The 13,265-nt window shown below is 39.7% G+C and overlaps 1 protein-coding gene across 2 annotated transcripts in view; it reads left to right on the forward strand.

Annotated features, from left to right (window-relative positions):
- The first annotated feature begins 206 nt into the window (after window positions 1-206).
- Window positions 207-13,265, forward strand: part of ADAP2 (ArfGAP with dual PH domains 2) — a 977,426-nt gene continuing 964,367 nt past the window's right edge. The window contains exon 1 of one of the 2 annotated variants that reach the window (XM_044068045.1): window positions 207-1,232. In XM_044068045.1, coding sequence (XP_043923980.1) covers window positions 1,148-1,232 — 85 coding nt within the window. In that variant the 5' untranslated portion in view covers window positions 207-1,147. The remainder of the gene's footprint in view (window positions 1,233-13,265) is intronic. The other variant, XM_044068044.1, reaches the window with a different exon arrangement.

The raw sequence follows: 13,265 nt of genomic DNA on the forward strand, positions 1-13,265 counted from the left end.
ACTAGAATAACAGTATTTGAGTTAGAATACGTTTTCTGAAGTATACATCTCTGAAACTAAAATGTCAGGAAATCAAAAATGTTATGTGGAACAGACTAAACATATGAGGCAAATATCTGGACATTTGAGATGCAGACACTTGTGTTGGTTAGTTCTGCGTGTTCTTTTATTACAAAACATAAGAAAGAAATACAGAGTAAACAAACTGGGGAGCGGCGCGGGTCACAAATAAAAAAGCAGCGGCGACTCGGTCACGAGTGGTACTGCATTTCATGTCCTTCTGCTTTTTCAGACAGGCAAACTAGGAAATTACTAGAGACTGTCGAGAACTAACGTCAAGCAAGCTTTCCTCAGTCCTTTTGCTGATAACACTGTATCTGGTACATTGCTGAAGTAAGTTGGAGTAAATAGTGTGGGAGACGTAACTCTCAACCTCAGCGCAAGAAATCTGGATAAAGCCTAAAGTAATAGGAGAGCAAAGGTCCAAAAATAGAGACAGATTTTAAATATTGTTCTTAGAAAGTTGCTAGAATTACAGAATGTGGGTTAGCGTGCATTTTCTGAAGACTATGAAGTCCAAAACTCAAATGTATGCCACTGTTTAGTGACTTCTATCTTCAGCGACTTGCCAGAAAAGCACAAATTTAATGCAAAAAAGACCAAAAATATTAGGCAAAAATATAGACATTCTGCTTAAATCTGGACAGTTGAGCTGTACGCTAAAGAAACTTTCCAAACTACCGCAGCTGCTGTCTGCAGCCCAACAGTTTAGCCACAAACTTCCGGGTCTGTTGTCTAGTGTTCTCATTTTGGCGGAGTTCCTGCTCAGAGCGAGCCCTCTGTGATTTGCGTTTTGTATCTTCGTAGCGGCTTTCAGAATGTTTGCTGAACGGCAGTGGTGGGCAAGTGTTTTCAGCCTTGGTGTCTTGCCCTTACCAGTTGGTATGGGCTTTGTTATGAAATGAAGAAAACGGAGGAAGAGTCCCTGCACTTGTACATAATTGTCGTAATGGTTCAAGTACAGGTGATAGCACCTGAAACTTAGGATGCAGTCGTGAGTTGCAGCTTGACGTCCTGTCTTAAGGTTTATTTTAAGAAAACGGACGATTTACGTAACTCTGAAAGCTGAATAAACGGCGTTAGTAATATGGATAGAGACAGAAATAAGAAAACATTAATGGAATTGCTTAAGATGAACGGGAATAGAGAATGCGCGGACTGTAGCGCTCCAGGTAAAAAAAAAAAAAAACGGATGCTGAGCAATTTTAAGTATGTTGTTTTATGTAGGATACGTAGTACTTGAGTAGTATATACTTCTCATCCCTTGACACAGAAAAGTAGTCCAACAAACAAAAAGTCTTACTATAATTCGGCAGCAGTACGTATTACACAATTGGGCCATTTTTTAAATTATTTAAAATGCGTGGTTTTATAGTTAATGCACTTGACTTTGTAATGACAAACTTTATTGCAGACGTATGTGATACGTTTTTTTATTCAGGTTTGTGCTTTCCATTAACAAGGTACAGCTTCAAGAGGGACATCCCATCAGAAACGCATGTTATGAGACGCAGAAATAACTGAATATTGTTTGGGCAAGTCTGACACTCTTTAAAAAAATAATAGGTACAAGTGTTTGGTTATGTTTAGAAAGTGGGTAAGTTAAAACAAAAGTGACAAGTTTGTGCTGAGTCTGTTGATACAGAAAGGCTGGAGTAGGAGCAGGAGCGGCCGTAGGACAACTGGTGCCCTAGGCAGAACAGCTCCACAGTGCCCCCCAACACATTACCTGGTGCCCCCATCCTGGTCTACCTACACCAAATAAATACTGGAAAAGTGCCCCTGCTACACCGGCGCCCTAGGTGGCCGCCTAGTTGGCCTATGCCTAAGGCTGGCCATGAGTAGGAGACCTGAGTTCAAGTAGCAGACCCACAGAATGGATGAAGTCATTATCATCTTCTTTCGGCTGTTCCCGTTAGGGGTCGCCACAGCAGATCATCTGTTTCCATTTCTTCCTGTCCTCTGCATCTTGCTCTTTCACACCAACTACCTGCATGTCCTCTCTCACCACATTCATAAACCTTATCTTAGGCCTTCCTCTTACCTGGCAGCTCCATCCTTAGCATCCTTTTCCCAATATACCCAGCATCCCTCCTCAGCACATGTCCAAACCAACGCAATCTCGCCTCTCTTGCTTTGTCTCCAAACTGTCCAACCTGAGCTGACCCTCTAATATACTGATTCCTAATCCTGTCCATCTTAGTCACACCCAGTGCAAATCTTAACATCTTTAACTCTGCCACATCCAGCTCTGACTCCTGCCTTTTTGTCAATGCCACCGTCTCCAACCCATATAGCATAGCTGGTCTCACTACCCTCTTGTAGACCTTCCCTTTCACTCTTACTGGTACCGTCTGTCACAAATCACTCCTGATACTCTTCTCCACCCATTCCACCCTGCCTGTACTCTCTTCTTCACCTCTCTTCCACACTCACCATTACTCTGAACTGTTGATCCCAAGTACTTAAACTCACCCACCTTTACCTGCTCTACTCCCTGCATCCTCACCATTCCTCTACCCTCCCTTTCATTTACACACATATATTCTGTTTTAGCCCTGCTGACCTTCATTCCTCTCCTCTCTAAAGCATATCTCCACCTCTCCAGGGTCTCCTCAACCTGGTCCCTACTCTCACTACAGATCACAATGTCATCTGCAAACATCATAGTCCATGGGGCCTCCTGTCTGTCACATCTGTCATCCTGTCCATCACCACTGCAAATAAGAAAGGGCTCAGAGCTGATCCTTGATGTAATCCCACCTCCACCTTAATGTATAATGGATGAAGTAAGACTTTATAACCAGACATCAGGTGTCCTTCCACAGGTGCAGGATGAAGTTAGTATCCCTTGTTGGAGACTGGATAGTAGCTGGCTTGGGGTGCATGCATTTATTGTTCACATGTTTGGTAATGGCAAAATCAGTGATGCAGACATATAAAAATGTGCTATAGTTGCTTGCATTGCATATCCTGCATGCAGAGCTTGTCTGAGGGAAGTTGGGACATTTAAGAAAAAAAAAATAGAAGCTAGATGTAGATGATAGCCAAGATCCTTACTGTTGATCCTCTTACCATGTGTAATATGATGCCACTGAAAGATAATCCTCCTGGAAAGGGGAGACCCCATGGTCTGCTAAAGCTATTTAGGTGAGGTGAGGAGGGGAAAAACGGCATCAATAGGAACGTAAAGAGTTAAGCATTCTTACTGTGAGGTGCTGATGAGATTTTATGGTGGGTAGGTCTCCTGAGGTGGATCTGCATTACAGTAAATGGGGCATCATCCATTACTTATATGGTGCTTGTATTGTAGGGTCTGTAGTGATTACCAGTTCTTCTTTCGGCTGGTCCATCTCAAAAGGTCTGTTTAACCAGCTGAGTGAGATGTTGGAAATTCCGAAAGTGAGATTACACTCTGTATATGCAATATTCTTCCCCTTTGTGGTACGTATATGCAATATTCTTCCCCTTGGTGGTACCTATCTCTTGGAGATTTTCCTACCTTGGTAGTTTAGGCAGGGTTTCTTGGCTAGAGCCATATGTCTCATCTGAAGACTTTCTTTTTAAAATCAATAGCAGTTGAATTGAGAAACTTCTTTTATGTATTTTTTGTTGATAGTTTTCAAGCATTCTGAATTTTGCTAGTCTCAAAGTAAGTCTTTCTTTCTTTCTAATGAGTAAGAACATGCAGTTCAAGAACCAGAACACCTAGCGCTAGTATAGTCTGGAAAATGAGTAGAGAAAAAGTTCATGTTGTATTTTGCTGTGGACTGAAGGCATTTAATCATTTATGATGGTATTCTAGATTCTACAGTTACAGAGTGAGAGAGAAATTAATTGTTTGGCAAATGTCATATACTATGCTGCTTAGGTTAGGAAAGGTTTGCAGTGCCAGGTCCAAGGCATTTTAGATGTGCATTCAGTTTGTGTAAATATTGAATTCCTCCAAAACTAGGCTACGCACACACTCCCTCACTCCTTATCTTCCTGAGGATGAGGGTATGAAGAGGTAGGGCTGTAAGACTGCCTGCTGCATATGGACAAAATGTATACATTATGATCCTCCAAAAAGAAAATCCAGTAGTAATTATGTACTGGTAAATTAAACCTCAGTTTTAATCTACAGAACAGATTATAGAGTCAGACATATTAAGCATTTGTTAACCGTGTTTCTCAGTGTGTGTGCTACCCCTTATTTTTATTTATTTTCCCTTTGTTGACCCCGTTAGTTCCACCAGGCTAGTAGCCTCTCTTCAGGGGAGATCGAAGGTGGTATTTTATTGTACTATGGGAAATTTGGCCAGGGCATCAGAGAACTTCCCCTTCTCTTTTTTTGAAAGGTGCCGTGGGATCTTTTACACCCACCTGAGCTACCACCAACACAAGCTGATGAAGCCTTGTTTTAAGGTCTCAACTGAAGGATGACACATTCAGGAGTGAAGCACCCCCCCCCCCACCACACACATGCTGCATTTCAGTGTTAGCAATCCATCTACCTGCAGTGGGAGCAGAACCCAGTCTTCTGCACTAAAAGGGAGAGTGCTACCTGTTGTGTCACTGACCCTGACAATTCGTATAGCTATTTTATATTTCGCCAGATTTTATATGACTAAGAGTTCTTAAAACTTTCATTGAGTTTACTGGGAATGTTAACATGACTGTACAACAATTTCTTTTGCCTTCTTTTTGTGTACTTTGTAGTGTTATGCAATGGTTGTATTGTAAAGTTCCCTCACTTTTCAAGGCTTAAATGTGTGTAAAGACATTTCAGTACTTGCTGTGCAGATGCTGGGTCATTGTGTTATGATTGTTAGGACACATATTAAATGCTGAAGTTGTCTACTTTGATGTTAAACACTGCAACAGTTATATATTGTACCATTGTCACTGCTCCTCTGTGTCCATTTTTATAGCTGTAATGAAGCTAATGAAACTGTCCAAGATGTAACAAATGCTTTACATTTTAGTATAATATGCATTCATGATAAGGTGCTTTTAGAAAATCTAACATCTTATTTATTTGGTATTTTAATAGACAGGTGGTCTTAGCCAGATGGACTGATTTTAGATATGGTTTGATTCCCAGGCAATGAAGTTAAACTTTTACATTCTGATAAACACATAAAGATAAAGTTTGTGTATAAAATAAATGCATCTTTCATATTAAATTACCATAAACATGCAGATTTTAAACTTAACTAATTTGTTTACTTTTATTTTTATTTACTTTAGAAGACATAAATGACTTGGCACTGAAATGTATAAATTATTGTATTTGGTGACATAAATGACTCGATACTGAAATGTCTAAACTATTGTATTTGGAATTCTGCTTAAAGGACAGCTCATCCTAAAAATAATTTTTTTCTCCTCACAAAGTGCTTTTCCTTTTAATCTAACCAAGGACTGCCACGTACAAAAAATCTAATTTAAGTGGTACTCTGACTGATTTCTGACAGAAATTGATTCTGTATATATCAGCTTCCCTTTTGTGAAGTCTTGTACTACTCCTTTTTGGCATCTGTCATGTCCTTTGTAACATTATGTAGGGTGGGCTGGGAGAAGTAACTTCATCTCAGACTTTTGTTCTTAAAACCAAAGTAATTAGGGAAGTTGCTAATATTAGCTTCAAGACTAATAAGCAAGCAATAATGTCCTCTAGAGTGTGGGTTATTGTGTAAATAACGCCTTTCCAGTGGTTTAGAGGCTGGACTCCGTTCCTCTGGGTGGGTATTATTTATACAATAACACACACCCTGGAGGGCATTGCTGTGCTTAGAGAATGGGCTGTCTGTTAATTTGTTTTGCTTTTGTTTTTTTAATTATTATATATATTTTTAATATTTTTGATGTAAAATAGTTTCTCTGTATAATGTTTCAAACTTGTTGTAGCATAGTAACTGTTGTTGACAGAAGTACTTTTAACCAAATTTGGTTAAGTATTTAAAGTCTACATGCACTCGGTCTTTCTCGCAGACATGCACGCGTGCACATGATTACATGCTGTTAATAAAGCCAGCCATTCCAAGTCTCGTATCTCCAGACCTCTCAACTGTCCAGATTTTCACAGAATGTCCACATTTTTTCACCTGTTCCTCATAAAATTTGGGGTTTGCTGGCAAATCATTGGGGTTAATGTCAATGAATGATGAATTATATTTGAGTTTCTGACTTTAATATTCTTTATAAAGTGAATGTTCATATAAATCCTGTTACTACAGCAACTTTCTAATTGTATAATAGCAATATTTAATATATGTCCCTATATTGAGCTTTTACCTCACATTATTTTAGGCTTTATTTATTTGATGACCAGGGAAGTCCACTGGGCCATAAAGAGCCCGTGTTCAGTGGAGGCCTGGGGAGAAAAGCTCCAAGACATTGCATGTTACATGGATTTCTTAAATTAAGAGGTTGAAAGTTATGCAATGCATACCTCTTAATTTTAAATAACTTGCATCCTTCACTTGATCTCTCTCTGTTACACACACACACACACACACACACACACACACACACACACACACACGCTTTTTTTTCTATTTTTTTAATTGTATATTTTTCAATTTAGACTCGCTAAACAGCAAAAGCGCTGCTTAGCCAGTGTGAAATGCGATCGATCTCACCCTCATTTTCATGCATACAGACACTCATGCACAAAGACATAAATACACACTTTATAGGTTTTGTTTGTTTTAATTTTGCACTCGCTAAGTGGCAAAAGTGCCACTTAGCGTGTGTAAAATAATGATGATAATTATCTTTCTTTTAGTCTGAGCTCCACAGCAGCTTTATATGCTGCTGTAAAGCGGCGGACTCATTTTTGAGCAGGCAATTCCTGAACATTAACATTCTGCTGGAGAACATTTGTTCTTCAATCAGGCTGGCGACGTACAGGTCCCTAAAATGTTTTAAAATTAGGTGATGACTGCAGCCATTCCTTTTCATGTATTTGTTTTACACCTCATGTAGAAAATGAGGCCTGCAACAATAATTTTGAGTCTGAGCAAAATCAGTAAATAAGACAGCCATCCAAGTGTAACAATCAAGTATAGCTTAAAATGCTGTGCAAGTGATGGTCAGAAAAATCTAATTTTGTAGTTGTAAAAGACAAGCTGATGCTTCTGCTAGAAACTGTCAAACATTTAGGAAATCAAAGTGCGCTCACTGCAAGTCACTGAAGACCTAATTACCATAGTAAATGTCCTTCTTGCCACAGTGCACTTTGTATCCCCATAACCTTGTACTAGGAGGCAAAAGTTTTTTAGACTATAAAATGAAACAGCATAGCACCCCTCCCCCAGGCTGTTTTGTGGTATAACAAACATAAAAAATGATAAATGGTATTTAGAGTGATGCAGGAGTATTTGTACTATAGAAAAAGGTCAAGATAGGTAAACTTTATTTTTCATCTTTTGAGGTGGTGGTTCTCTGTGGACCTTTACAGAGGTAAAACCCCTTAGAAATAAAAAGCTAATAAGCATTTATTTGAACTGGTTACTGAATCTGAAGTTTTAACAGTAGATCATCTTGATAAGATGTGTGACTTTTTTTTTTTTTTTTTAAGTAGGAAGGTAGTCTCTGCAGACCTTTGTATACATTCATTTTGTCATGTCTGGATTCTTGACCATTTGGAATAGAAATAAAAATGCAGTTTACACCGTTGTAAACAGCAGAAGAAGCAAGAATTGAAAGCATATTTGACAAAGCAAGGTAGCATATCTAGTGCTACAGGATTTTTATAGATTCCTTATCTATGGAGTGTTGTGCTTCCATCCTTTTTCAGTCATAGGCTAATCACTACTGTGTACAGCTTTCCAGCTTTTACAAACTTTATTACCCTTGTGACTTTTTAATGGAGGGGGGGCTCCTTGAACCCCACCTTTTTTTTTAAGTTCAGACCCGACTTTGGGTTAAGAGTGAACCACCTGCTTGCCCCAACTATGAATCGCTTCCCTAAAGACTACACAGCTCAGCTGCTAAGCCCAGCACTAGATATATAATGGTCATGCAGAATTGCACTAGGCAATCCTGGTACTCTTTCCTTACTTTCTTACTACCTGTTTCCTACCTTTTCTGCCTCACACCTAACGGTAAATCATCTATACAAATAGATTAACATAAGTTTGAGATATTTACTGACCTGTTATATTCCCCTAGACTTGCACTCTTAATTGAGGACTGTAATCATTAAAACCCCATCTTGCAACCGAACAGTTCAAAGGCTTTGCTGATCCTTTTGCAGACTGCACATGTGCACACTGAGTATTTAATTCTGGCTGGCTCTTGCTGTCCTCACCCCCCTCCCCCAAAGAGAAGTGCATCAACCGTAGATCCTCAGTACCGGGACCAAAACTATGGGGAACCATTCCACCTTCCATAAGAGATTCAGCCAGCTTTCCAGACTTCTGAAACAAACTTAAAGAACACCCCCTTGAAATGGCCAAATATCACTGTCCCAACAAAGTGGGTATTGTATAATTACCTCCCATCAGTAACTTCCCTCATTTCATTTTTCACCCTCCAGTACTATGCACATCTGCATAACTTCTCTGTAGCCATCTTTCACCATAGGTTCCCCAAGCTTCTCTGTAGGCTCTGTATTTTCCTCCCCTCAAATCAAACAGTAATTTCCGGCCACACAGCTCCCTTATCCTCTCTGCACACAATATCTAACCTTATTAATAAATATTATTGCACTGCAACAGCTATCGTTCCTCATTTCCCTACAACGTATAGACGTACATAGTCTATGTACTGTGTACTTGTTTACCTTTCATATAATCCTGTGCTCTGCATACTTGTATACCTTTTATATATCGTCTATGTACCGTGTACTTGTTTACCTTTCATATAATCCTGTGCTCTGCATACTTGTATACCTTTTATATATTCCTATGTGTCATCTTTATTGTCCGTATCACATGTAAACTGTTTTGATTAATGATGCACATAAGTTTTTTCATCATTGGATGATGCAGTGGTGCAGCGGTTGCATTGTCACCTCACAGTAAGAGGTTCCCCGGTTCGATTCTCGGCTGGGGTTCCTTCTGTGTGGAGTCTGCATGTCCTCCCTGTGTCCTTGTGGGTTTCCTCCGGGTGCTCTGGCATCCTCTCACATTACAAACACATGCATCTGGAATGTTTCTCCCTGGGTCTCCACTGAAAATTGGCTTCATTTCAAGTTGGACTTTACCAGTAAACAAATGTTAAATAAATACAAACACCTTATTTTATTGTTTTTATTTTTGTATTGGGCAGAGCCTGAAATTAGGCTTGTTGGGTCATTGGTCCACCTTGGACAAGTTTAAATAAATGCCCACTTCACAAAAAATTAAATTGGGTGTTTTGTGTGAGAATCACATGATACTGTAACAGAAATCCTGAGGATACCGGGGAAGTCAGTGAATAAAAGTTGCACCTTTTGTTTTTCTGGTGCTCAGAGCATGCCCACCCCTTCCCTACCATGCTTCTTCACATATTCCAGTTAAACACCATGAATTCAATTAGTTTAGTTTGATTCTTAAATCACTCAAGTAACCTGTGCTGTAAACCTACTACTGAAAGAAATGTCTTCTTGTTTTTTATATAACTCCTTGATTTTCATGATATGCCATATTGTGCCCTTTCTTTATTTTGCTTTGTAGTTTCTGTGTTTTCATTCCTCCCACCCCATGTAAAATTTGACTAATTGTCTACTGTCACATTCCTCTCCTTAGATCCATTCTAGTCCAGAGTTCTGATTTCTTAACTCACTTCTGGAATTCTGTGTACATCCTCAACAACAGCAATAACCTATTTCAGGTTGGATCTTCAAGACTTTATTTACAGTGTAGTCCAGTTTTGGCCTGAAAGTCCTGCATATAAGCATATTATAAAGCCTAGGTTTCCTTGAAATTACCCCCCCCCCCATAACACAGCATCATAATCTCATTATGTAGTAACTGTCTTTAAATGATCAAAACTCCCACTTCCACATTCTCTTCCTCATTCCCTCCCATTGTATACTCTCTGTCTTCTCTCTTTGCTAAAATTTATGACCTTGTGTTGGCTTTGTTGGCATGGAGATTGGAGCCCCGAATACCACAAAGACAACCCAGATTCAGACAGCAGATCTTATGTCTGAAGCACCAGCTAGAAGTGGTAGGACTCAGGTCAGGAGTGTTTCCTGGATGGAAACAGGAGGCCAACCTTAGTTACATTCATATTGCAGATGACTTTTGTGGTGTTTGTGTGCAACAAAAATGAGTGTCATGAAGGTATAACAATGGGAATGTAGTGTGAACTGCGTGGTGTATATGCTGGAAAAATTTGGGGATTAAGGCGAAACAAAGGAAAGCTGAGCAGACATGTATGAAAGTTAACTAGTACCCACTTTTTGTCATTCACTATGTGGACATGCATTGAGGTTACTGGAAGGGTATCCCTACCTGGGAAAGGTACCCCACCAAAAGATAATGTTCAGGTACTAATGCCATCTGGAATAGGGGACAGTCTGGTCAATGGATTTTGGAAGGCAAGATGGCCAGAGTAGAAATGATGAAGAAATTGCAGAGATAAAAAAATGCATAACCTTACATGCTGTTGTTACAGTGAAACTGCCTCTTTACAGACCACCAGATGTTTTATTTGTGGCCTGGTGAAATCTGTAAATACATTATTTCACCACACCCCTTCTCATTGTGTCTTCAGCAAATAAACTCGTACCTGAATGTCTGCACTGCAGCTTTGTATAGCACTTTAGCAATTCATGTAGAAACGCAGACCCATTATCCCCTTTTTAATTTCTCCATGTCCTTTTCAGTTTCTAATACCATGATGGGCATGGACCCCATTCCTAAATCAAATGATAAAAGTTCATGAAATTAGTATTGTTTTGGTCTTTGATGTTAACCAGAAGTGCTCTTGGCAGCACTCCCAATTTGCCCAGTAATGACAACTTCTGCAATTGATGTTCCTCTGCCTTTGCAGATATATACTCTTATCTTTCTCAATATCAGATTGTTGAATGCTTCCCTATAGACAGAACTTGAGGAAGGGTGCTAGCAAAAACAGTGTAGACAACCATGTTTCCTAACCGCAAACTGACTATTTTGCACTGATAGAATCTCACTTGTTCTACACAAAAATGTGGAACTCCATTGCCAAATCACCGATTTCTTTCCAACGGATAGAAATCGGTTGGCTAAACACTAATGCTACACAAAAACAAACACATTTAAGACCCCCCCCAACTTAATATTCTAACTCCGAGACCGCACTGCAGTCAGGGAAAGGGCAGGTGTAACAGAATGGCCAACCGATTTCTTTCTGTTGGAAAGAAATCGGTGATTTGGTCATTCAGGAACCTTGGAGTTTGACATTTTCGTGTCGAACAAGTGGGCTTCGACATTTTCCGATGTGTATATATATATATATATATATATACACAAATATATCTGGTCGAGTGACGTTTAAAGACATGCAGGTAGGTGCGTGCGTGAATGGGTGTGCCTTCTTTGAAGGTTGGGCATCAGGTTGGCAACTCGGCACCATAAAATCCACTGCCAGTCATTAGTGGACCAGAGTTCTGCTGTGACGTCCCCTAACCGGGAAAAGCTGAAAGACTTTATATATAATGTGTGTGTGTGTGTAAACATAAATCTGTATAAATAGTCATTGTATATATTAAAACATGCAAGATATGCTGAAATTCTTATACTAGAAATATTTAATTGTGTACAGAGTACTAAAACAGCCTTACCTTACTTTGGGTACAGTTAAATATTCTTTATTTGCATTGCTTGTTCTCTTTTTATTTTATCTGTGTGCTTAAAAGTAGAACACTTGCCATCTCTGATGTGGACACAATGATACCAGTCCATCCTTCTGGTTTCTTAGCTGCTTGTCCAGCTAATTGTCATGGTGGTAGCAAACCAAACAGGGTAGTTCAGGTCTCTCTGACCCTAGTTAGTGTTCATTTACTTCTGTGGGATGCCCAGGCAAGCTGAGAGATGTAGTTCCTCTAATACTAATCTATAGATCACCTTCTATGACCCAAAAAACCCCATAGCTCATGATCCATAAAACCCGTGGCTCATGCTTAGCCCTACTGGAGACACTTGCCATTCAACCCTATACCATATTCATCTGAGACTTCTACTACTCCTCTTAAGCAAGGAATCCTCCATGACCCCAAACTTGCAGGCCCAGAAATTCCTGGACTTTGTAAATGCAAACATCCTGGACCAGTTGGGCCTTATGCCTAATAGGGATGCAAAAATACTGGATCTTTTACTAACAAGTACGTGTAGTCGCCTCTCTGTTAAGATCAGACCATAAAGCTGTCATCTTTGAAATAAAAATAAATGCTGTGACCTCAGCAAATGCTGTAACATTTAGGAATTTCTCTAAGGCAAGCCATCTGTGTATTGTTAAGCAACTACATGACAATATTTTAAGCCCTTCCAAACCCGGAGGACACAGCTGCCTTTGCAGAATTGTACTTGGAAACTCCGTAAAATCATGTTAATAGATGCATAGGGACAGTTGTGCCTACCAGAAATAAGCTCAGAAGAAATTAAAAAAAAAAAAAAAAACAACCACCTTCATGGAATCCAAGCATTAGCAGGTTGAACAACAAAAGGAAAAAAGTCATAAAGTGCAACACCTAGCAGAATAAACCTCTTTCATCTGGCTAAACAAAGAACTAAGAAGACAGATCAAGTCTACCAAAGCCAATTTTAAGTGAAGATAACCTCCCGACCCCAGTAGAACCATGTGTCTTAATTTAGCTATGTCTAAAACCTCAAAAGTGATACACAACAGTCTGCAGAGCTAATTGTTAATGCAACCAGTTGCATGGAGCTGGAAGATGTAGTATATCTGGTGGCTGGCAAATTCAGCTCCAGTTTTACCCTCCTGTTCCCCTGACTCCCCCCAAAGTAATACAATTAAACATGCCCCCAAGTATCACAAGGGCACAGGTCCTAAATGTGCTCTCTAAGGCTAAGAACACTGCATCTGTGGGACACATTAATATCCCAGGATGCCTCCTAAGTAGCCTAAAGCATGACCTATCTGGACGTCTGGAGGCAGTGTGTAACCATAGCCTGCAAACAGACTTTGTGCCATGTGAATGTAGGACTGCAAAGTTCATCCCTCTGCACAAGGGCAGTCCATCAGTGGACGATGGGAACTACAGACCTATAAGTCTGACTAGTCTC

This window comes from Protopterus annectens, chromosome 4.part0 (genome assembly GCF_019279795.1).
Source record: "Protopterus annectens isolate FY-2018-M chromosome 4.part0, PAN1.0, whole genome shotgun sequence".
Classification (NCBI taxonomy): Eukaryota; Metazoa; Chordata; order Ceratodontiformes; family Protopteridae; genus Protopterus; species Protopterus annectens.